Raw genomic sequence first — 26,283 nt, forward strand, 5'->3', positions numbered from 1 at the left:
TCATGGTAGAATGAGCATAAAATACTGTCTTCAGCTGTCATCAAGGATGTTCATTCATCCAAGAAAGTTTACCAAACACTTCGCAGGGACCTGGCATTCTTCCAATCAGTGAAAGCATCCTTTGCTAATAACATGGGGGAAACAGCTGTTTGTGTAACACATGTATCAATGAAGGAAATCGATAAGAATGAAAAAGCAAACTACATATTGTGTTTTAATTAAGAAATGGCATACCACAAATCCATTCTGGAATAATATAGAACAAAAACAGTTATAGCTGGATATTACCTGTGGATGTTTTCTTAATCAAAAATTGTTTGTTTCTAGATCTGGGGCTATTTAAAGACTAAGCCTCCTGTTTTCACTAAGTGATATTTTTAAAGTTCAGGTTTCTACTCACACAGATGACTTCCCATTGCGAGGATCTTTGAATGTTGTTGTTCTTGTGTTATGATCCACAAAGTACCTAACACCTTCTCGAGTATACCTGATCTCCCAGCCTTCTGGCAGGGGTTCTTCATTTGGTAAGCTGTAAGATAAAACTCACAATCATAAGGTGGGTATGTTTTGGGTACTTACAGCCCACTGATTCCATCGATCCATCTACCCATATGTGATAACTTAAGACTGTAGTATACACATACCCTTGAGTTCTTGGGTCTTCCCATTGGGTTGTTTTTGTATTATGATTCACAAAGTAAACTCTGTCTGTTGAATCCACTCTTTTTTCTAAAACATAAAGTATTAATAACATTTAATAACAATTTGATTATCTATATACCTTACACATATTTTTATAAACATCTTATCTGCTTACCCCAGCCTGGTGGTAAAGGTCCATATGGATCATTTTCTGCAGCTAACATTGAAGCCTGGTTGAAAAAGAGGTTGGAGACAGAAATAAGATAGCAGTTTTAGCCAGAAACATCATATATATATATATATATATATATATATATATACACACACAATTAATAATCATACCTTAGAATTTTTAAATATTATAAAGAAATATGAATACAGTAATTATAAGAAACAAAGTTCAAAAATATTATGAAGAGCAGTCATCAGCTGATTATTAGTAAATGATTTAGAAATAATGTACGAATATCAATATGCTAATTTCCTAGTCCTTTCTAAGGAGTAAGAGATGGATGAACAGTATATAGAGAATTATACCATTTAAATAAGATATTATTTTTTCAAAAACAGAACAATTATTATAATTATTCTGCAAAATAATTATTCAATGCTAATGTATACACATCTTGATGATTATTTGATAGTACTGCCACAAATAGTGCTAATTGTACTAATTATCCATCTTTATCTTTCTTGATAATCAAACCACTAGTTCTGTTTAGTTTGAAGTAACAACGTGCCTAGAAGAAATAGTCCACTAAATCTGCATTAGCACAGCATAAAGTGCTCAATTCTGACCAATGAGGTAGAAGCAAAAGACTTGCTAAGTACAAGAGCCTGCTACAGGAAAGTTCTCTCCCCCCTTTCATGACAGAGACTCTGGAAATCAGGTCAAGGGCAGCAGCTCTTCATGCTCAAAAAAGAAAACCAAATGCATGGCAATAGAAAGTGCAGGAAAGATGCATGGCAATAGCTGGTGCAGGTGAGTGACTGCAGATGTGCAGGTAATATGGGTGCAACAGATGGTGTCCATAAGGTGCATGACAACAAACAACGCAGACAAGAAGCATGATAATAGATGGTACAGGCAAGGTCCATGATAATAGATGATGCCCTAAAAGGCTAAACTCAGCTCTTGATGAGGGCACTGTAAGCCAGAGAATGAGTCTTTCTTATCGCAGTCCTGGTATTCTATTGAGGTAACTTAAAATGCATCCGTTTAAGAGAATTCTGCTATTTAACAGAAAGTACTTTGACACATAACCAATACCTAATTTTTTCCCATTTCCAAATTTTCATGCATACAAAGTCCTACGCAGAAACAAAACAAACCTCATAGTAAAAACTTCCTTATTTACTATACACAGGATGAGAACCCTAAACCAAAATCTAAAATACTCCAAAGCCAGAAAATATTCAAGAATGCTTATTCATTTATACCTTTTAGAAATAAAATTAAAGATTAACCAAAAATAAAGTGAAGCAAACAAACCATTGGAATGTAATTCACATATTTTAGAAAGCCACCAATGTAAGGGAAAGATAACATTAACACATCGTAATTTGCTAATTACCGAATAGAGGTATCGTTGGTTGAATTGTTGCATAGCTCCCTGCAATTGATTCCGCTGAGATTGCCACTGTTCAAAATTTCGAACAGATTCCATGGTAGGCCGCTGCCAGGTTGTTGTTCTGGTGTTATGATCTACATAATAAACTCTTCCACGATCATCAACTCTTCTTTCCCAACTACCACAAATAAGCAATACAAATGAAGCAATAAGTAACCGCCTAGTAAGTTAAAACATACGTATTTTTACTTTATTTATCCATTGGCATTGCTAGGGAGGAAGCCCAAGCAATGTTAGGCAAATTCTCTACCTGTTGAGTCCCATCCCAGGCTTGGTCTTTTGAGACATGGAGAGGCTATGGAGACCACACTGGTCTTAACTCAGGGTACCAGTGGACTTTCAACTCTTCTGCTTCTCTCTCCCAAGTGCTAGGATTACAGTAATAAGCCATAATATCTAGCTATATTTGTTCTTCAAAAGAGGATATGAATCTGTGAAGAACTTATCATTGCTAAATTCCTGTTCTATCACAGACAGACTTACTCCTCATTTCTTCTTGAGAAATAGTTTTCAGGCAGTTGTCAGAAGGAACTTATCCATCTTCTCAGTTTCATTTCTCAAAGTCCCTCAGAGGTCTTCTATGAGAGCTCAACCATGAGGTGTTTGGTCTCATGTGTGCCTTATATGTCATCCTGACCTGCCACTCTTTTAACTCCAGAAGATCAGAGGCCTTGTTCTGTATCTTTTACCAACTAGAATTCCACTCAGATTCCAAGGTTCTATTTATTACTTGTATTTCCCCAAACCTGGAATCTAATAAGTCAGTTTTTGTTACTAATTTTGTACTATGGCCAAGTATCCCTTCAGGATCAAATTTGGAATTCTCCCAAACTTACTATTATAAACATAATGGGATCCATTGACACAGAGAAACCCAATCTCAAAACGTCACCAAAATATATATACACATATATACATATATATATATACATATATATGTGGGTCAGACAAAAAAATGTGTGACCCTCTGACATAACAAATAATGATGTGCATCATTATATTTCATGAGATTTAATAATCTAAGAGATATTAGATTGGTTCTAAAATTAACATCTATAAGCTCATTTACATGTAAGCTTATATTAAATCATATGAAAAACATAAAGTTTAAATAATCAAAAATATACTAAAGTTCCTGCTAGTACCCTATTTCAAGGTCAAAACTGATCTTCCTTTGCTTTTTAAAATAACTCTACACACTGCATTGGACAGATACTTGAATTATACTATTGATATCCCTTCAAACACTATTCCTATGCTTAGAATATATCTCCTTCAGTCTTTGACACCTGAGTACCTAGTTTCAATGGTCCAAAGAAAGGAAAGAACTCAGCATTTGTTCCTATGGAATTAAATAAGAACTTATCACTGGAAAACACAGATGTGGTGTTTCAATAAAGTACATCCAAAGGCTCATTTTAAATAAATAGGATCACCATGTTATAGCCATTCATTTAATTCATCCATTGAGAACCATAACATAAAGTTTATTTCACTAAAACTGTTGTCCAAAAATTATAGACTATCTTTAAATTTGTATTTATGAATATTATACCAAATAAATTTAAAACTTATGTACAATAAAAACATAACTAAAGACACATAAGGATAATACATTACCCTGGAGGCAAAGGCTGTGGTCTCTCCCATGTGGTAGTTCTAGTATTATGATCCACATAATAGGTTCTACCATGAGGATCTTTTCTCTGTTCCCACCTATAATAAAAGTACAAAAATAAAAGTAAGAAACAAAAGATTAGAAAATATGAAAATGCTCTAGAATCAGGAACATTACAAACAGGCTTTACTTCACAAGTCCCACACATTCATAACATATAAACACACACACACACACAGAGAGAGAGAGAGAGAGAGAGAGAGAGAGAGAGAGAGAGAGAGAGAGAGAGAGAGAGAGAGAGAGAAAGAGAGAACCTATAAAGGCATTTTATTTATTTATTCATTTATTTTTCCCAAAACAGGGTTCCTCAGACTCACAGAGATCTCGGCCTGCCTCTGCCTCCCAAGTGCTGGGATTGAAGGCATGCACCACCACTACTTGCATATAAAGATATTTAGATCTCTTAATTATTGCTTCTTCATAACAGAACTAGAAAATAAATAACTATAGTTAAGAAAGAAAGCATAGAATACTTAAAATTTTTGATTTTATCAATTTACACTCCTCCAAACTAGCAGAAAAGAAATATAATCAAGGGTAAAAGAATCTCAGCAAAGAGCAAGTCCAAGGTACTAAATGCCAATAAGTAATATACATTGTCTTTGATTTTAAAATTATACATCTAGAAGGTTTTTCAGACATGTGGTTGTACTGTCCCTGACAATTCTGTCATCTCTGTGCACACAGAGTTACTGTGCACATCCACTCCACTCTTTATCTTAGTAGTCCTTTGAATGAACATCACAAACTTATCTTTTCCTAAAAGCCTCTCAATCTATTTTCCCACTTCGATTTTCTTTTCTTGGTTCCCCATTTCTTCTTTCCTGCTATTTTTCTCAATATGATATATAGAAGGGGAAAAAAACAAAACAAAAAAGTTTTAAAAATAAGAACATCGCCCATTGCCAGCTTCCATAATGCCGGAGAGTGCCATGCAAACTGCTTAAAGAGAACAGACAACAGTCTTACCCAGCACTGGACCTGCATGGTAATACCATGTGCCAGGCAAAATGTGCCTGCTGGACAGACAGTGGCTAGACTGCTTATGGAGGAATTAGCTATGCTCTGGACTGGATTTCAGACTCACTCTATTGAAGAGAACTCACGTCTGGTATTATAAAGCTGGTGAAAACCCATTGGTAGGACATCAGAGGCCCTAGCAGAGAAACCACTGATGCTCTTTTTGATAGTATCATGTTGTCTAACTGCCTACTAAATATTTATATTTACATACCACAAACGTGCTGTTCTAAACTTTGGTCAGAGAAGCTTCTTAATAAAGAGGGGAGTGGTTACACAAAGCCTTATAACTGTTAAAGTGCTAATAAGTGACTGTGACTTCTCAGGTATAGAAGGGCATCTTTATCAGCCCCCGTTCCCCTGTTAAGGCTCAGGGAACATTATGGAAGAGGGCTGATGTAGGAGGGTCTTTTATCTATCTGTTGCTTTCATTGGTTAATTAATAAAGAAAACTGCTTGGCCTGATAGGTCAGAACATAGGTAGGCGGGGAAGACAGAACAAAATTGTGGGAGAAAGAAAGCAGATACAGACAGACACCATGAAGCTCTGGCCCAAGATGGATGTAGGTTAGACCACCGGTAAACCACCACTTCGTGGTGCTACATAGATTATTAGAATTGGGTTAATCAAGATGTGAGAATTAGCCAGTAAGAGGCTGGAACCAAGGGGCCAGGCAGTATTTAAATGAATACAGTTTCCATGTAATTATTTCGGGTGTAAAACTAGCCAGGGAGCCGGGCAGTGGGAACTTAGCCCTTCTCTCCTTCTACAGAGGGCAGAGACAGAACACAAACCCAGAGAATGGGGAGGAGTCCTGTGAAAGATTGTCCTCTGTACATATCATAGCTGTTGCCATCAGAGAAATACAAATCAAAACAACTCTGAAATACCATATTATACCTATCAGAATGACTAAGATAAAAACCACTAATGACAGCTTATGCTGGAGAGGATGTGGAATAAAAAGAACACTCCTCCAGTGCTGGTGGAAGTGCAAACTTGTACAACCACTTCGGAAACCAGTATGGCAGTTTCTCGGAAATATGAGAGTCAATATACCTCAAGATCCAGAAATACCACTCTTGGGCATATACCCAAAGGATGCATGCTCATACCACAAGGACATTTGCTCAACTATGTTCATAAACAGCCTAGATGCCCCTCAACCATAGAATGGATAAAAAAAAAATGTGGTACATTTACACAATGGAGTACTACTAAGCAGTAAAAAAACCATGACATCTTGAAATTTGTAGGCCAAAGATGGAACTAGAAAAAAACATCCTAAGTAAGGTAACCCAGACCCAGAAAGACAAACACAGTATGTACTCACACATAAGCGGATATTAGAAATAAAGCAAAGGATAACCAGCCTACAGTCCTTAACCCCAGAGAAGCCAGTGATGTGGGAAGGTCTTCTGTTTTAATAAAGAAACTGCCTTGACCAGCCCTTAGGTGGGTGGAGTAGACAGAACAGGAAAAAGGAAGTGAGGTAGATGGCTCAGACAGTTGCCCCGCCTCTCCTCTCTGGGGCAGACTGCCTTGCCTCACCTCTTCTCTCTGGGCAGACTGACGTGCCTCTCCTCAGGGAGAGATGCGATGAAGCCAGCCACCAGGTCACATGTGCTGAATCTTTCCCGGTAAGACACCATTCGTGGTGTTACATAGATTATTCGATATGGGTTAGTCAAGATGTGAGTAAGAGGCTGAAACTAATGGCCAGGCAGTGTTTAAAAGAATACAGTTTGTGTGTTGTTATTTGGGAGCTTATGCTAGCCAGTGGCCGGGAGCCGAGCAGGATGAAAAGCAGGCCTGCCCGCAGCGCCTCACTACAAGTCAGGAAACAAGGAAGGCACTAAGAGAGAGACAAATGGATCCCCCTGGGAAGGAGAATAGACAAGATCTCCAGAGTCAATTGAGAGTGTGGGGGAGAGGAGAGTGAGGAGGGAAGAAGGGGAGAGGGGAAGAGAACATGAGGGATTGGAAAGGTTGAGTTAAGGACAGAGAGGGAGAGCAAGGAAAGATATATTGATTGAGGGAGCCATTATGGGGTTAGAAAGAAACCTGGCACTGGGGAAATTCCCTGGAATCCACAGGATGGCCCCAGCTAAGAATCTACACAATAATGGAGATGGTGCCTTAACTACCCTTCACCTGTAGGCAGATTGATGACTACCCTAATTGTTACCATAGAACCTTTACCCAGTAACTGATGGAAGCAGTTGCAGAAGTCCATAGCTGAGCACTGGGCTGAGCTCCCAAAGTCCAGCTGACAAGAGGGAGGAGCGATAACATGAGCAAAGAGGTCAAGACCCTGATGGCGATATCCACAGAGACAGCTCACCCAATCCAGTGGGAGCTGATTCTGAACTGAAAGCTTGAGAAGCTGCATAAAACCAAACTATGCCCTCTCAATGTGGGTGACAGCTATGTGGCTTGGGCAGTTTGTGGGGCCACTGGCCATGAAACCAGTATTTTTATCCCTAGTACACGAACTGGTTTTCTGGAGTCCATTCCCTATGGGAGGGATACCTTGTTTAGGCTAGAAACAAGGCCTTAGTCCTGCCTCAAGTGATGTGACAGACTTTGTTGACTCCCCATGGGAGCCTCATCCTCTCTGAGGAAGGGATGGGAAGTGGGGTGGGGAGAAGTTAACAGGTGCAAGAGGAGGGAATAGAGGGGGAACTTGGATTGGTATGTAAAATAAAAAAGATTGTTCTAAAACCTAATATAAAGAAAAAAATCATTGGGGATTAAATAATCACACTTAAAGGAGATTAGGAAACTTAAGGGCATTAGGAAAAACTAAGATTAGAAAAATCCAGGCTTGTAATAGAGCCCTTTGGAGACTATCATCAGTATTCAGTAGTATTGGAAATGGATGACTAGTTGTTATCAAGGATGCTAGATCACACAGAGAGCTAGAGAACTGGAGTTATGACAAGTATGCCATGTTACTGCTAAACAAAGTGAAAATAAAATCAAAAGATCTTACAGATTCACATCAGGTCTGTATGCTCATTTCTTACCACACATATTTTGATGAGATAAGTGATTGCTCTTAACTCCAAAAGATAAGTTTCACTGGAGCAAATATATAGCATGAATGTTCCAATTATATTTAATTTTTAAAAAGATTTTTATTATTTTTAATAATGGGTATGTGTATGTGTCAGTATGTGAGTGTGCGGTATGTATGTACGTGAGTGCAGGCGCCCACAGAGGTCACAGGCATGGTATCTTAGAGCTGAATTGTGAACATCGTCACATGGATATTGGAAACTGAACTTGAGCTCTCTGCAAGTATGTACTTTTAACTGCTGAGCCATCTCTCCAGCCCCTAAGAGTTGTTTTTATAAACAAAAGGAACATTTCATACACATATTCAGTAGTCATATTTCATCAGAAATTTTTTACTTAAATGAAAGCAAACATTAAAAACCTTTTCTTGACATACCCTGATGGCAAAGATTCATTATTCGCATTTCTAGACCGTGGCCTCAGAGGTTCCGCAAACCCTTCTGGCTGCCTTAATTTGTCAAAAACAGAATCGTTTCTGGAATCAGAATCAGGGTCTATGAGGCTCTGAGCTTCTGGTCCCATTTCGGCACTGGTAGAGGGAATACATTCACTGTGTTCTGAGGATGCCGGGGGTCCTTGGGCAGAAGGCTCCTGAATGGTGGTGCTAGTGCAATGGGAAGTCGAGGTGGTTTCTTCAGATGGTAGTGGAGTGCCCATGGTGGAAGTATTATCAGCTAAGACAGATGAAGATGATTCTCCATTAACTACAAGGGGAAAATAACAAAATGACCTATGATCAAATTACCTAGTCAATTTACTACACTTGCTCAATGCCTATTCAAACTGAGCCATGTACCAGATACTGAAGAACATAGAATAATAACAGATGTTTTGGAATCAATTTTTAAGAATAAAGTAAGTAAGTAAAAAAATTAGGGATTTTAAGAAAAATTGGTAAATGATAAAATTTTAAGTGTATAAACTATAACTTTAACATCAAGCAACACACCAACAATAAGAAAATAAATGTTTTCCCTCCAAATTATAAACTATAAATCTCCTATCTTATATGTAAATGGCGGTAGTCTGAAAACAAAGCTAAACAAAAACTCATTTGTTCTATTAGAAACACACGTCTGCATTAATTCTTAAGACAGTACTATAGAAGACTATAAAAAAAAATCCAACAGTGCATTCTTAACTTTTTTTTTTAACTTTTTAAGATGTCTCAATGAGTTTCCCAGGTTGGTTTTGAACTTGAAATCCTCCTGCCTCAGGTACCTGAGCAGGTGGACCATCAAGCCCAGCTTCCATTCTACACTTACTTAAGAAACAATCCACTGCTGAAATTTACTGACATCTTTTTTTTGAATTTTATTTCAAGTATAACATCCATTTAGATGACATGTACACATAAAATTGAGTCAAACTCGCAAGTAAGAAAATTCAAGATGGTGGGTTAAAGTCAATAAGCATCTGCTTGCCTTCCGCTGCGGCGAACCAAAACGCTGAAAACACAACTTCCTCTGAAAGTACAACAGAGGACAGACAGACACATGTAAACTGGAAGTGTGCCAGACGGCAGTCTGAACACTGCAAGGCAGGTGGATGCAGAAGTGTTCTCTGCACTTCCTAGCATGTATCTGTCATGCTGCAGAAGGGAGATTTGGATTGACAAGGTAGCATGTGAGCTTGCTACTTGATCAAACCAGTCTCTGCATTTTCCCGTCTCCTAGAAACTTGAAGGAAACATCGCAGTACTGCTTCAGTGAGTGTCTACCTTGAGACATTCGAGTCCCCCTGTAGTGTCCCTGAAACAATCATGGACTTCATTCATGTAGTGGGTAATTGATCCAAGATTATGCAGGGGAACTAGGACATGAACATGGTTTACAGAATTGTCAGACTCATGGGTGGTATACATGGGACCTATACATACCACCCCCAAACAGTTGTCCTATCCTCCAAGTGGATTCACAAATGGTCCTGGAACTCCAAACGCACTGCGGTGTCTAGCATCAGCCGAGTCCCAGGACTTCTCCACTGTGAATTTCTGCTCAGTGGTTTTGCATCTGGCACTCGCACCTACTGGCTAGTAGAGCCACTGAGACCAAGATCAGTGGCTTTGGTCTAAAACTACTGCATCTACTACCCGGTGAGAAACACAAAAGAAGGCTGCAGTGAATGGCACTCAGCTTTTGCTTTCTAATAGGGGCATCAATATATCTGGGAGAAATTTGTAGAGAACTGTCTAGAAATCTATATTTTAAAAATATTATCCAATGACTTTATAATCAGGAAAGTTAAAAAAATGACAATGTTGATAAAGAAAAACAAAATTATATAAGTAAAATCGGAAATACACAGAACTTTATTGAAATGAGTGTGAAATATTAGGCAAATGAATAAAACTTAAAATGTTCAATAAGAGTTGAGATAGAAAGGTGATGGGTGAAATGTTTCCCTCATACACAGAGAATGGACAGGGTTGGAAAAAACTCTTTAAGCTTTATAGATAATTTTTGCATTATTTAAAATGTTATATTCTACTGAAAAAAACTTTTCAACCCATATCAAACATTAACCCCAAAACCATAGGTCAACATGATACATAAGCAAATATAATTCAATATTAGCAAATTTTGTTAGGAAATGTATCATGGTAATTGAGCAAAGGATGAAAGAAAGATTATTTTCAATACTAGCTAAAAAGTATTCAATAAAATACTAATGAACAAAGTAAAGAAGATCAAAATCACTATTCCAATTCAATATTGATGATTATATTTGACAATGTATTAAGGCTGAAAAAAATCAAAAACACTGAAAAGGGTAAAACTCATATAAAGGAGAATATTTAGAACATACACAATAAAGAACCAGAAATTAGAACTAATAAATTAAATACAACATATTGGAAGAATGAAGAGCCTAAGTTCAGCATTAGGACCATATTCAAGGTCTACTAGAAAAAAAAAATAAAACAAAAAGTACTGAGCTGGTGTTTGTTGTTTTTGTTGTTGGTTTGTTTGTTTTTACTCCAGGCAGGCCTGGAAACTAATCCTCCAAAGCACTTGGGATTACAGGCATGTACCATCATGGTGTATAATAAAAGACATTTATAAAAATAAAATGACTAAGAATAGATAAACAATCTTTGGGTGAGAAGGTGGAAAAATATTTCTGCTTAAATAGAAAGGCTGGTTAGGATGAAGAACAACAGGAATTCTCATGCCTTGTTGGTGGAAATGCACAGCACAGTCACCTTGGAAACGACTGGACAATTTCCCATCAAACTATCAAATATTCTACTGATCTCATTTGTTAGCCAAAATGAGTTCAAAGTTTATGACCACACTAAAAACCTGAACACAAATTTGGATAGAATCTACATTCCTAAATGCTTATAACTCAAGAGACCAGGCTGCTTCAACAGGTGATTTGATTAAATAAACAAATTACCATTTGTTATACCACAATAAAGAAAAAGAATAAAATTCACAGACACAGAAGAACCTGAGGTGTGCACATTCCTAAGTGAAAAGAGTCAATATGAGATGGTTGCGTACTCCACAATTCTAGCCACAAATCTTCTGGAAATGACAAATTACGGAGACAACACAAAGATCAGTGATTCTCGGGGAACGGGGAGGAGTGAGTAAAGTGCAGGGGATTCTGTAGCAGTCAAATATTTCTGTACAGTACTGGAATGGCACTATGCTTTCCAAAACCCACCTAACTAGTGTACATCAAGAAATGAAATTTAATTAAATTATAATTTCCTTCCACTGTTTCTATGTGATACTTCTTACAAAATATATTGTTCCAGACTTTCTGATTATACATGCTTATAACTCATGACCCCTCTTCTTTATTAAATTACAGTTTGATTTTGCAATTATGCATTTTGTCAAAAACAATTTATTCATATGATTTGCTGGTTGTAACAAATGCAAGATGTCACTGGGAAACTCTTAAATATAATAGGAGAGGCAAATATACGAGATCTCCATTACTGTTTAGCTAAGTTGTTCAGACCTTGAGTTTCTGCACTCAAGAAATCCTCCTACCTTGTCCTCATCCAAGTAGCTAGGTCTCCAGGCATGTGATGCTCGCCCCCAGTTTGGTTTAACAGTCTTAATCTCTTTTAGTTACTAAGATTTGGGGGTTACAATTCTTTCATATAAAGTAGGAAAAGGTAAAAATATTAGAGTATTTGAATTCCACTTGTTATGACTTTGTTATGGTCTAAAGTGTGTATATATAACATTTTTGAGTGAGAGAGAAATAATTAGGTCATTTAATCTGCTGCCCTTGGAAGGACTGAGGTAGTTGTCACACAAGATCAAGTCAGTTCTTAAGAGAGTAAGCTGCTTTGTATAAAACATTAAGTCTTATTCCTAGTCATTCTCTGACTTCCTGTCCTATGAGGTCATCTTTCTCTTTAATAATTATTCCAGCCACAAGAATATCCAACATAAGGTCCTCACCAGAGTTCCAAAGGAAATGAATGATTGTGAACTTTCAGACTGGAAAGCAGTTAACTAAATCCCTCTCTTATTTCCCATCCCCCTGACAGAGTATCACTATGTAGTCCTGACTGATCTGGAATTTACTACATAGATAAGGCTGGCCTTAAATTTACAGGGGCAGCCTACCTCTGCCCTCTACCTTCCGAATCCTACAATTAAAATATCGCTTTATTTGTAAGTTACACAAACTGGAGTATTTTGTTATCTTAACATAACTAGATCACAGGACCATGTTACTACTTTTCAAACAATGACATGAAAACTGGCTGTTTTCTTATGCAATTTCCTTACAGGTAAATCATTTTAGAGTGGCTGCATCTACAAAGGGAAAGCCTGTGAGGCTGCCCTGTAGGAACAGCCCAGCTCTTACCTAATAATAATGGTAGTTAGATGAAACACACTGCGAAGCAATTAAGCAACTAGCACACAACACACGTAGGCAGAACTGCTCACAGTGACAAACTCTGAGCTTGATTAGCACCAGTATTATGAATGGTAACTTACTATAACAAGCAGACTTGATATCAGTAGAGGCCAGTACACAAGATCTGCCCATACATTTCTATGCAGTTTTCTCAGTATTTATAATTCTTAATAAAAACTGAAAAAAAGTAACGTACCTATAGAATAGGTTTGTCTGATACTAAATCACATCTATTATACATCTATTACGGTAATAATTATACATTAGAAAAATAATCTCATACTAGAAATTAGAGAGAATTAAAGTAGAAAAGAATATAGTATTTTTCTTACATACCACTTTCCAAGAATTATGTCAGACATCTTTGTTTTTATATTATTTAACCTTTTCAACTAAGTTATAAGGCACTAAATTAAGAATATCAGTCACCTTTATACACAGAGATGCTAACTTTGAGGATATTTTTGTCACTTTTTAGCAGGTTAAGCTTTTCTTTTCAGATTTACTATATCTACCTTTTCATTGTAGTCTAGAATAAATATTTATTTATTTATTTATTTATTATTAATTATTTATTAACCATCTCAAAGGAATCTTCTTAATCAAGAGGGAGAAAAAGCCTTCATGTATAATACTACCTCTGGTGGGAAGTTATCGTTTCTCTGAACTCCTTAAGATTGGCCAACATCCATTATCTGACACCCTTGGAGACAGATGTATTCCAGAATTCATATTTTAGAATTTGGAACAGTAATATGGCATATGCATTATAAATCACACCAATACCTGAGCAGATTAGAAACCAATCATGGCAGAAATAGATAACCTAGTGCCAGTCCAAATAAATTTACAAAACAAACACACACACAATTTTTTTTTCTGGTTTCCCAAGAAAGGATTTCACTGGGCAGCTCTGGCTGTCCTGAAACTCACAGAGATCCATCCACCTGCCTCTGGATTAAAGGTATGACCACCACTACCAAGAGAGTTCAGAAACTTTGAATTACATGTATATTAGAATAATTTCCTGGAGAAAAGAAGCTTTCTGAGCTCACAGTTCAAGATCTTCAATAGTATACAACAGCATTAGCTGCATGTAGCAAAGACCTGGTGGTGAATGAGAGAGCATATGGGGTTCCACACTCAGTATCACAAATTCAATAACAAAATCTGGCTCAGAGTCTTGAATGGAAAAAAGGAATATTAGGAATGAAGTTCAATGTTAAAGTGCTTGACTCCTATCTATAAGTACCGGTGGCAATACCCAACATCCATCTCCTCAAAAGGGGTTGGGGAATACTACTTAGTACCTACATCTTAAACAAGGAATGCCCATTTCTTGAAAAGCTATCTGAATTAATTCTATGAGTAAGAAACCGGACTCTCTGAACATGGCTGACAATGGGAGCTGACTGAGAAGCTAATAATAATGACACCGGATTTTGATTCTACTGCATGTACTGGCTTATTGGGAGCCTAGTCTGTTTGGATGCACACCTTCCTAGACCTGGATGGAGGGGGGAGGGTCTTGGACTTCCCACAGGGCATGGCACCCTGACTTCTCTTAGGACTGGAGAGGGAGGGGGAGGGGCAGTGGGTGGAGTGGGAGGGAAATGGGAGGATGGGAGGAGGCGGAAATTTTTAATAAATAAATAAACAAAAAAAAGAGAAATGAGCTATCAGACAAAGACATCAGCTAAATGATTGCGACCAACACAAAAGGTTTAAAAGCCCTTTAAACTAAAAGATAGGAGGACAGTTACACTATTTTTAAGAAAATCTCAGCAGGTGAAAAGGTTGGGAAAATATTTTGGGAAACCCATCTCAATATAAAAGATAAACATTAGCCTTTTGAGAAGCTCTATATAATTAAATATGAACAGGAGGTAGTATATTATTTGTGTTTTAATAAATACAGCTTTCCTGAAGATCAGAGGGCAAAACAGTCATACTAGTCAGCCATACAGGCCAAAAAGTGGTGGTGCACACCTTTAATCACAGCACTAGGGAGGTAGAGACAGAAGCGATATGGTTGGGCCGAGAGAGGAATATAAAGGGAAGAGACTCTAGTTGGCTGCTTTGCTTTTCTGATCTTCTGGTTCGACCCCAATATCTGTCTCTGGGTTTTTATTATTTGTGCTACAAGTATAAAGCTGAAAGCCACAGAGCTGGATATTAATGCCTATAACCCCTCTGCACTTCAATTTCTTCAGAGCAAACATCATTAACTTTTGCCTAAACAAAAGAAAAAAAAATCAAAGAATTCACTCAAGTTCTGTCAAAAATATATTTTATGTCACTAATTAAATAGTATTTTCTGGCCTGGCCTAAAGTGTAAGAATCTTACATCATATTAGTACTTGCTTAATAAAATGTTGTGATTTCTCAACTGTTTTAGGAATACCTTCTTAAATACTCCAGAAGATTTAAAAATTTTGAAAAAAATCTTCAGGTATCATAACTTTATACGCTATATTGCAGCAAATGAAGGATGATAACATAATAAAGGAAATGGAGGCATTAAATACATAAATTTCTTTAATTGTCATTCAAACGATGTGCCAAACCACCAAGGTTACCTGTATCACTGCTGGGCTCAGATGTGAGTGGTTTTGGAGATGGAGTATTTTTGGGTCTGGCAGCAACCTGAGACGGGGATGAAGGTGTGTTTTCTCCATTAACTACATGTGAACAGCATGAGTTGGAAACAACAGTATTTGTTGGTACATGATTATCTATTCCAATAGTACCTTCAACAGCCAACCTTCAAAGAGAAAACAAAATTCTAACTTCAATGAGTTAAGTGAAATAAAACAATATGTCAGCAAAGTTTACATAAAAATAAAAGGACCGGCTTTCTGTTATTTAGGGGGAGTAGTACAGCACAGAGAAAAAGACACAGCCTGCTGTTACCACAATGACCTACACTACTTTCAGTTGTAAGGATCGACACTGGCAGACACACCAAGTATACTGAGTTTATCTAGGCCTTCAAGCACTGTTCAAATTGTACATTTTAAATAAGAATATCGGGCTATTTTAAATGCTCTAAAAGTAGCTTCAAAGGCTCATGAAATTTTAAGAAATATCCCAAAACTAATTGTAACCTTGGAATTACATTTAGCAATGAAGACAGCTAAGGTCTGAACAAAGCTTCCAGATTCTCAAGTCTGTATTACTTCTTAGCCATTCAGAATCAGTGATCTAGAAGTCTAAGTGAGAGTCCTTGAAAGTTCCCCTGGCACCACCGGACTCATTTTTAAAAACAAGATGTGCTATCATAAAATAAAACAATAAGCTTTGGTGGTTTTGTCTTAAGACAGGTCTTCCTAGAAGGACCACGCTAGTGGTAAATTTCCGTTCAGCTCTGGCAGGGCTACATGGCTTCTCCTAAACTACTTCTTCTTTCTCCCAGCATTCAGTTTAGTTTTCCCCACATAGCTCTATTCCCTGCACTGGCCCAAGATAGTTTTCTTTATTAACCGATGGTATTCACTGAGCATACAGAGGGGAATCCCACATCATGTAATCCCTGCCTGAACTTGCAGCGATTCTCTTGCCTCTGCCTCTCAAGTGCTAGCATTCAAGGCATGATTGACATTGTATAAAGCAGGATTAGGTTTTAGGTGGTAATAATTTAAACCTCTTTAAAATTGAAAACTGTAATTTAAAGAATTTAAACATATGTCACATATTAATGCATTTTGATCTACAAACTGTTAGATTATTTCAATCATTAATTTTTCTCAGTGCAAATTATAATCTGGAGACTATTTATATAAAGCAAATACACAACTTGAAAGCATAGTTTCAAAGCTATTTTAAAGACTACTGGTTGGGCTGGAGAGATGGTTCAACTGTTTAAGGCTAGACTCGTAACCAAAATAAAAGGCAGTACTGAGAACCAAACCCAAGTCTCTGCAAATGGTAAGCAATTGCTCTGCCAAGAAATTATATTCCTGACCCTTTTTCACAGCTTTTGTTTTGAGACAGGATCCCACTGAGCTACCCAGGCTGCCTCAAACTTGCTGTCCTCTTGTTTCAACCTCCCAGCTATTGCAAGCTGCAGGCGTGTGCCACATATACAGCTTGCTTAAGTGCTTTGATAAGAAGCATCCAACAGCAATTAAGAATGTTATCAGTAACTGTGCATAGTCAAAAAGGTTATACTTTGCCCTTTACTGGCATATTTTTCCAGATGTACCAAGTCAATTATGTAAGAATATATTTTTATATTTTGGGACTTCTAACTCCACCATATTTGATTTATTATATACCCTCATTTCATTTACATGTTTCAAATCATTACTTAGCAATCACAAAATGTAAATGGCAGGGAGGTTCTGAAATGGTAGGATGAATTCTGTGGTTGTAAAATGGTAGGATGAAATCTGTAGGCCATTTATCTTGTGAACTACAGGAGAATGCCCAATCAATAAGGTCTCCCTCCCACACTACTCACTCTATTAACCAACAAATCATAAATATTGATTGTTTAACGACATTTTCAATAAGAAAGAAAGCACTGCCTCATTCCATAGCATAAATGAATAGTTGAAGCGCTATGCTTTGTAAGAGAAGCATTTGTTTATAGAAAAAGGCCAGAAAAATGATTTTCTTATGTGTTAGATCTTAATAAATTGTTATTTTAAAGCTTCTTTCCAAGATACTTGGCAAATAACATCTTTATATTTAAGCTTTTAAATTTTTATTTATTAATATATTTTTGGTATTTTTAAAATGGGGTATTTTAATGTAGCCCTGGTTAGGCTTTTAAATTTTATGACAAATACTAAAATGAGGCTAAGGATTAAAACTTCTCCAAGGCAGTGGTAATGCACACCTTTAATCCCAGCACCTCGGAGGCAAAAGCAGGTAGATCTCTCAATTTGAGGCTAGCCTGATATATAAAGTGAATTCTAGGACTGCCAGGACAGGTAAACAGAAGAACCTTGGTACATACAGTACAGAAGCAGGGGGATCAGAAGTTAGAGGTTATCCTCAACTACACAGTAAATCTGACATCTACCTGGGCTACGTAAGATCTTGAAAACGCCTACTTCCACCCCATAATATACTCCTAACAATCAAGGAACTGAAGCGGGAAGGTCATGAGTTTGGAGCTAACAGAAAATAAAGTAAATTAATCACAAACTTCATGCCTGAGAACTCTTATATCAATATACAAAGCACTCTACCCGGCAGCTGTCCTTGTCGAGGAGTCTCCATCCTCATGTAAGGCATCACCATTCTGCTGGATTTCTCCTAAACATCAAGAAGGAAAGCAATTCAGTTTTTACATACTTCTTGTCAATTTTCTTTATTTAAATTTAAAAACACATAAGCACAGCTTACTGGTTGGAGAAGAGGTGTGGTTTGTTAGACTTTCTTGCTCAATCACTAATCCGTCAAGCACAACTGTCAATTCACCAGTTTGCACTATGCCATTCTTGTTTTCCAAAGAAAGTTTTAATATTTCTTTCACTTTTTCTACTAGAAAAAAGAAAATTATACTTTAAAAACAAGTGCCACATACACAAGCATGTTTAAAAATACCTCAATCCAAGAACTGCTGTATTCCAGAATTTGACTGCTGCATGTGAAAAAGCAATTATTTGCATTTTTATCTGTAGACATTATATAAACAACAACAGGCATAATTCCATTCATGGACAGTTCACTGACTCTTCTTCCCAAGCTCCACACTTTTGACATCATCTTCAAGTGCTTCTGTGCACAGTATAACCTTCAGAGGATAAGCTAATACTACCTACCTAATAAGCACACAGCTGTGAAAACTTGTTCCTGAGCAGAGGCCCAAAGGCCTCACTTTTCTTTACAAAACGGAACAATATCAAGAAGGCACACATCTTTAATCGAGACAGAAGAAGGTGGATCTCTGAGTTCCAGACCAGCCTGGGCTACAGAGTGAGTTCCAGGGCAGCCAGGAGTACACAAAGAAACCCTGTTCGAAAACCCAAAAACCAACTGTCCCCCAAAATATATATAAATACAAAAAAAAGAACATCAACAAGGAAGTAAAAGGAATTTCATTCTCAGTGGAGAGTCATAAAAACCTAATTCAAAACTGCACGAAACTCGTAGCACTCACCTGACACAGCCGGATGCTATACACTGTGAGGAAAGCTTGGTGTTTTTTCTTTATGTAAGGCCAAATACTTCCCTCCCATTAAATCTATTCTGATTTAAATGCAAAGCCACTGTGATTCAACTCCTATCCCACAGAATATATATTAAATTTACTCAGAAATGAGAAGAACTTATGAAGACAACAATGAAAGAGTATAACACTCCAAATATACAAAGAAAATGGGGTTTTCACACTTGAAATATATTATGGGTGTGGTCAATTAGTAAGTAATTATGTAATGTAAAGTTCAAAATTACTAAAAGTTTAAGCATGCATCAGAACAACGGGTAAAAGGGTACTTGAGCAGATCTATCAATTGGCTTGATTTGATTATTCAATTTTAAATGTAAACCATAAAATGACTTTTGACTCCATAAATTTAATTTAACAGTTAATAAATTTTAGAAAAACAATCAATAAATAAGTTTTAGAAAAACAATTTTCTTTAAAAACTCATCAGTGATCATTTCATTATCCAATATGGTACATTATGATTTTTTTTATGTTTTTTGAGACATTGTCTCTCTACTGTTTCATCTTTGACATAGGCCAGAGATGCCAAAAGTATTAAGGAACTTGCAGTTCCTTCTTCAGAGTTGGAAAGTAAGAGTACCAATAATTAAGGGAAAACTCCTGGTCCTCTCGTGATCTTCCTAGTGGCGATCCTCCCCAATCGGGGGTGGAGGGGGTAGCTTGACCTGCCCAATTGAGAGTTAGGTCTCTCTCCAGATGCTGTTCTAGTAACAATAAATGAGTGGGAGTAACTGGTATCAAAGAACTGGTAGATGATCTACAGTGTGGGGAAGGATGGGAAAGTACTGCCCACCAGTGGCAATTGTAAGTTCTTTATAAACACAACACTTCATTTCTGGACTGTAGAAGGATATGTTTAAAGTCTCTGAAATAATATATAAATAAACAAAGGTTAGAAAGCCACTTACATTTCCTGTTGTGTGTTAACAGCACTTGTTTCAAGTCCACTGTTGCTCTTCCTAACAGAGCATCTGCTTTTAAAGTGTGGTGACTCCAAATTCGAAACTCCAAGGTGGTCTGTGGGGTCACATTTCTGCATGAATAACATTATAACAAAAATAAACACAGCATCACTGTTGGGTGCTAATTCTCTTGAAGTTATCTACTGCAGTGATTTTTCTAAAATGATGAATTCAGTTTAATACTGTATGAAACAGTAAACTAATTGAATCAGAAATATAAATAACAAATATGTACATTATGACTTTAAAAACTACTTCAGGATTTTTGTACTTAGCCACCCACTGAGCAGCAAAGCACTGTCTTACTGAGACCTCAGGAAAAATCTCTCCTGTGGGACCCCATTTCTAGAGCTCTTTAGAATGACTGGCATTAGTTTAGTTATAATTCTTCTATTACATGTAACTTTATACCATTTTACTTCGAAATGTCAAAATTAAGAATGACTGGCTTTATTTCTATATCAAACATTCAGAGTAAATAGGGTCATGTGGAAATATCTGTCTATAAAACAAAAACACAATTATTGTGCTTCCTCTTTGAGAAAAGTGAAATTAAACAATTTCTTCATAAAAAATTTCTTCATATCTTAAATTCTTTCTTTCTTTTTTTTTTTTTTTAAATTTAACCAAAGCAGGGCAGTTTATTTTACATGCAGGAAATTCTGGCATCAGCTCAGAAAGACAGACACGTATCTGTTGATGGACATCTGTAAATGGAGACTGCTTATTCGTTTCCCAACTGCTCAGACCCAAGTAACCACACAGAAACTGTATCAATTACAACACTGCCTGGCCAATAGCTTAGGCATATTCTTCTAGTAATTTGTGTATTATCACAGGTATGTGGCTTACTAGAAAGGTTATAGGCAGTTATTTCCTTCAGCAGTGAGATGGCGTCTCTCTGACTTCACCTATTCTCTCTACATATCTCTTTTAAATTCTTTCTTAGATAAAGAAAAAACCTTATTACTTGAAGTCATTCTACAAAATACAAAACATAGGACATGTAATGTGAAGATTTTATAGCCTTTACATAAGATACTCACACAATCAGTTGCTCATCCCATTTTGGATTAGAAGAACTACTGGATTTTGCTGTTTTCTTAATTTCTCCATCTACGATGACTTCTGTATATATTGCTGTTCCAAACCAGTTTTTTTTTCTTTTTAGTTTGGCACTAGAAACTAACAGAAAACAATAATTATTTTTCTGTAGATGGAACCAAAAGATCAGCACTGCCAACGAGGAAACCAATAGAAACAGAAGCGTTCTTCTACCTCTAGTACATACCGCACTGGCAAGAGGAGAAGTTACTATTGTCTGAAAGCCATCTGAATATCTCAGTAATCAATTTATCGAGACAATCCATCCATTTGAATAGATTCATTCTTTTTAAAAGATTCAGACTTGTATGAACATTCAAATTGATTAAAAAACATTTTTGTTAATTCTCTCAAAGACCAGTAGACCATTAAGTAGTAATTTTCCTATCTTCTGCCAACATCCGCAGTCTGTTTCTATAGATTGCCTGTTCTGTTCCTCTAAATTCTGTGTAGTGGGATCGCACAGTCTTTCATGACTGCGCTCTTCCGCTTAGCATGCTCTTGGGTTCCACCAATACTGTAGCATCAATACTTCATTCCTTTTTATGCCAAGTACTTCAATTATTGATATGCCACACTTTATTTATTAGTTGACAGACATTTAAATTACTTTGTACCTGTTGTACCTAAAACATCTATAAATATTCATGTGCAAGTTTTGCTGTGAACGTGTTTTCATTTACTTTGGACATATCAGAACTGCTGTGTAGCACAGTAAGTCTCTATTGAATAAATGCCAGACTATATACACTCCTGTCAAAGTATAGTGGGATGTGATATCTGTTTACCTATTGATTTATATATTGATATATATTTGGGATCAAGCTCTCCCAAATGTAAATCAAGCTATACTTGAATTCGCAAGCCTCTATTCTCTGTCTCCCATGTTCAAAGGGCCATCAGTGTGCACTACATACTTGAATGGTTTCTATCTTTACCTGCTATGTAAATATAATTTCAAACTGTATCAAGGACTGTGATAAAAGTAAATACCTTCATCTGGATGGTATTCACTATATAACTGTGGCCCATTTATCATAAAATACTGAACATTTTTACCTAAAAAAAGTTTCAAACAAAAACTTATTTAAAAAAATTGAAAATCAAAATGTCATCATGAAATAAAAATTAATCATAACCTTTTACAGAAAGGGAATTTTAAATTTATTTTACCCAAGATAGTAAGAAATTATTTTAGCTTAAACATGTGCCTTTCATGATTGCAACAGAACTGTGCAAATAACCAGTGATTATGATTACCTCTTCCCTGCTCTGAGATGAGAAAAGCACCCCTGTCACACACATCAATTGTTAAGAAATAAAACAATGAAAGTTTCCATTCTACTGAAAGAAATTAATCAAGCAAACCAATGAAATACAAAGTGAGAGTGGTGAGAGGGGCAAAGTGTTTGAAACAGTTACTCCTCTATTAACATGGAAAGAATAACAAAAAAGATTATAAGCAAATGCTTATTCAAATACTAGCAACAGAGTGCAATGTTTAAAATAATGTCTGAAGTGCTTCTGGGAGGGTCTTAGTAAAACTCATTCTCATCCTCTGACATTACAAGTTGTTCTAAGTTTACCACCAAGGGACTGATAACAGGGGCCAGAGTTGTTACCTCTCAAGAAACTCCCCAAAATAGAAGGTTTCATTCCAAATAAAAGTTATTTCTTTGAAACATACAGGTCCTATCTATCCACACACTGTCAGTAAAGAGAAGGCAATACAGGATCATGTTAAAAGCATACAAGTGTAACGTATCTGGATTCATGTTTTAACTTTGCCATTACTAGAATCCTGACCTGAAGGAGGTCAATTAACGGCTCTGCCCCTCCATTTTCTCACCTGAAAAACAGGGGAACAATAATACCCAATTCTTAGGATTGGTGACTGAAGGCATGCAAAAGCACCATCATCAACAACAAATCTCCCCACATCCAGTATGGTGACTGCACCTGCACTACTACTAGTGAGTTAACTGCAGACCCACTGAAGATATCCCACTGTGTATCTTTATCTGGCAAAGTGCTTGATAGTACTGAAAGCTGTTAGCTTAATAGATCTTCCCTCCCCCTCAACAAATATTTTAAAATATCTTTTTAATCTCATAAAAATTTGTAATATGGTGGCTCAATAGTGCATATAAAATTAATGGTATGTTTTTAAATAAAGTGAATGCTACTATTTTAAACAGGAATTCTAATTAGTGGGAATGGAGTAAATTATATTTTCCCATTTACTTGTTTACCTTCGTGTTATACTCAAAATGTCCTTCACAGTAACACTATATAAATACTGAAAATTAGCAGACATTGGATAGGGTTCCTTAATTTAAAAGGTCCAGTAACAGTAATGTCCCTAAAAACATTTAGTAACAAATGTATATGATCCACATAAAAATTACCACAAAACTTGAACAATGAACACCAAAGAGAAAGAAAATTATTTGATATATTCTTAGATCTGAGAATTTTAAGATAAAAGCTTTAAATCACCTCCAATTTGATATATATCATTTTATAACAATAACACAAAATTTTACTGGGTTTGAATGTTTGGGGTAGACATAAGAAAAATGGAGAGCTTAAATTCAAATAAGGAGCAAAAGGAAATGGACAAGTACAGAGACAAATATACATAAAATTGAGCTAATTAAGACTTCTCCAAATGTATGTACTATAAAATGAAAATAAGTAAATAGTCTAAGAGTGATACAAGAAATAGTAATAGAACAAGTAAGGTGGTAACTCTTGAAATCAACAAGAGAAAAATGGTTAGGCCATAAATAATTAAATGATTGAGAAAAATTACCTACAGTGCATATCACGAACACTAAAATTGCTCACCACGGAATGAAATTAAGGGCCAGTGGGGTGGCTCTGTGAGTAAAAGCACTGGCCACCAAGCCTAATAACCTCAATCCCTGGCACCCAAATAGTAGAAAGAAATTCCCACAAGCTGTTCTCTGACCTGTACATGTATCATGCATGGCTTATATATATGCACACACATAAATATAAAAATCCATATATTTTAAAGTATAATTGAGGTATCACAAGACACAATACCAAAAACTAAATATACAAACCCTACCATAGCAATCTGTTAGTTTTTAAGGCAAGTACTCTATATACTTTAAAAACTTTGCATCTGATCCATTCACGTTGGAAATCTTAACGTCTACAATACTGAAAGTTACTTATTTCTACATGCTATTATACTTATGTTCGTGGCATAGTAAATTATCTAACATTACAGTGGATTACCTTCATGATTTTCCTGTTTTTAGGATATTTTTATTAGTTGATTGAGTGGTTGGTTTTTAGAAGCTGAGATGAAACTCAAAGTCTCAGATACACCAGGAAAGTGCTATATCACAGAGCTACACCCACAGCACACTGTTCTTGTATATTTGTTCCCTTCAATAAGCTATAGATTAAGAGCAGAAATAAAGAAGAGACTTGGGCACAGTGGCACACACATGCAATTCCAATGCTTAAGGTGCTAAAGGAGGATCATGAAGCCACCCTGGGTCCTACAGAGAGATTCTGTCTCAAAACAGGAAAGGAAAGATGATGGACATGGTTATTAGTGCATGCCTGTGGTCCCAGTACTTGTGGAACTGAGGCAGGAGGAATACAAAGTACTACTAGTGTTCTAGTCTTGGCTACACAGTTTCGGGGTAATACAAGCTACATAGTAAGACCTTGACAAAACAAAACAAAAAAAAAAAACTGCTAAATTAAACTAGTTCTCTCTGCTTTGTACTTTTTTTTTTCTTTTAAAGATATAGCTCTCAGCTTACTGCTCCTGATGCTATGCCTGCCACTTGCTGCCATGGTTTCCTCATTACAAAGGATTCCTGCCTCTCATTAACCATAAGCCCAAATAAACTGTTTCTTCTCTAAGTTGCCTTGGCCATGGTGTTTTATCACAGCAGTAGAAAAGTGTTAGAGAAGTTGGTACCAGAGAATCAACTGTTGCTGTGAAGAATCTGACCAAGTGGTTTTTGGAGGAATGTGGAAAATTTTGAGACTTTGGATTAGAAAAGCAGTTGGAGACTGTAAGCAGAGCTATAAGCCATCCTAGCAAGAGCTCAGAAGAGAGTGGTGCTGAGAGCAATGTGTGTCATGGATGCCCAGCTCAAGAGATGCTTCAGATGGGAACAACATTAGCAACTGGACTTACGGCCATCTGTGTAAAATTGTGGCAAAGATTCTAGCTACTTCTTGCCCTTGTCGGAGGAATTTGCCTAAGGCTAAAATTAAAAAGTAATTGTCTAATCTCTTTAGTGAAGGCAATTTCAAAGCAACATAATAATGAATTTTTGATGTGATTATTATTAAAAATGCTTATTCACATCAACAATGAAAAAGAGCAAATTGGGCAGAAATAAATGCAAATGTACAGTTTGGAGAAGAAAGAAGGATCAGGAGATCTAATGAACAGCCAAGGTTTGTGTTAAAAGAAATAGGGAGATTAACTTCATTACAAAGGAGACTCCTGCTTAGCACCAGATAAAGGGAAGGGTGGCCTCAGGTCAAGACCCCCACCCACCTAAGCTCGTGAAAAAAATAAGGCATTCAACAGTAGCTCTGCTGCTAATGTGCCGTCCATCCCAAACTGGCAGCCTGATCACTCAGAGGCTGCTGACTCTGTGAATGCAAGACTAAAGGAGACATGGATTCTCCCAGTTCACAGATAGACAATGACCAGACTTCAATAATAGAGGGGCATTGAAGCATAGTACCTGATTGCTTGAAATAAAAGGACTAATGGAGTAAGCTGGACTGAGGATGTAGTTCAGTGGTAGAATTACTTACTCAGCATGAACAAGGCCCTGGCTTCATCTCCAAGATCAGAAGGGGTAAAAAAAGAAAAGACCTATACAAAGAACACGGTTTGTGATAAAAGTCTTAAGACTGCAACCGGCATCCTCATTACTAAGAGAAGGCAGTGGTTCCTCTGGACCTTGTTCTCTTCCTTTATAGTCATAAGTAGTAGTTTCTATTACTCAAGCTATTGTGAAATCAAGATCATGGATTTTACAAATTGATGTTTACTTTAAAAACAGAAATGA

General features: G+C 36.7%; 1 protein-coding gene across 4 annotated transcripts in view; it reads right to left on the reverse strand.

Moving 5' to 3' along the window:
• Nucleotides 1-26,283, reverse strand: part of Wwp1 (WW domain containing E3 ubiquitin protein ligase 1) — a 90,440-nt gene that overhangs the window by 30,660 nt on the left and 33,497 nt on the right. Inside the window, exons 4-14 of one of the 4 annotated variants that reach the window (XM_038347146.2) lie at nucleotides 21,142-21,280; nucleotides 20,042-20,166; nucleotides 18,305-18,442; nucleotides 18,148-18,214; nucleotides 15,529-15,713; nucleotides 8,430-8,727; nucleotides 3,894-3,989; nucleotides 2,217-2,391; nucleotides 818-872; nucleotides 645-729; nucleotides 401-529 (exon numbers count right to left, since the gene is read on the reverse strand). In XM_038347146.2, the coding sequence (XP_038203074.1) occupies nucleotides 401-529; nucleotides 645-729; nucleotides 818-872; nucleotides 2,217-2,391; nucleotides 3,894-3,989; nucleotides 8,430-8,727; nucleotides 15,529-15,713; nucleotides 18,148-18,214; nucleotides 18,305-18,442; nucleotides 20,042-20,166; nucleotides 21,142-21,280 (1,492 nt within the window). Of the gene's footprint in view, nucleotides 1-400; nucleotides 530-644; nucleotides 730-817; nucleotides 873-2,216; nucleotides 2,392-3,893; nucleotides 3,990-8,429; nucleotides 8,758-15,528; nucleotides 15,714-18,147; nucleotides 18,215-18,304; nucleotides 18,443-20,041; nucleotides 20,167-21,141; nucleotides 21,281-26,283 lie in introns of those variants that run through there. The other 3 variants (XM_038347145.2, XM_038347148.2, XM_038347147.2) reach the window with 3 other exon arrangements.

The sequence above is a fragment of the Arvicola amphibius genome, chromosome 11 (genome assembly GCF_903992535.2).
Source record: "Arvicola amphibius chromosome 11, mArvAmp1.2, whole genome shotgun sequence".
Taxonomy (NCBI): Eukaryota; Metazoa; Chordata; class Mammalia; order Rodentia; family Cricetidae; genus Arvicola; species Arvicola amphibius.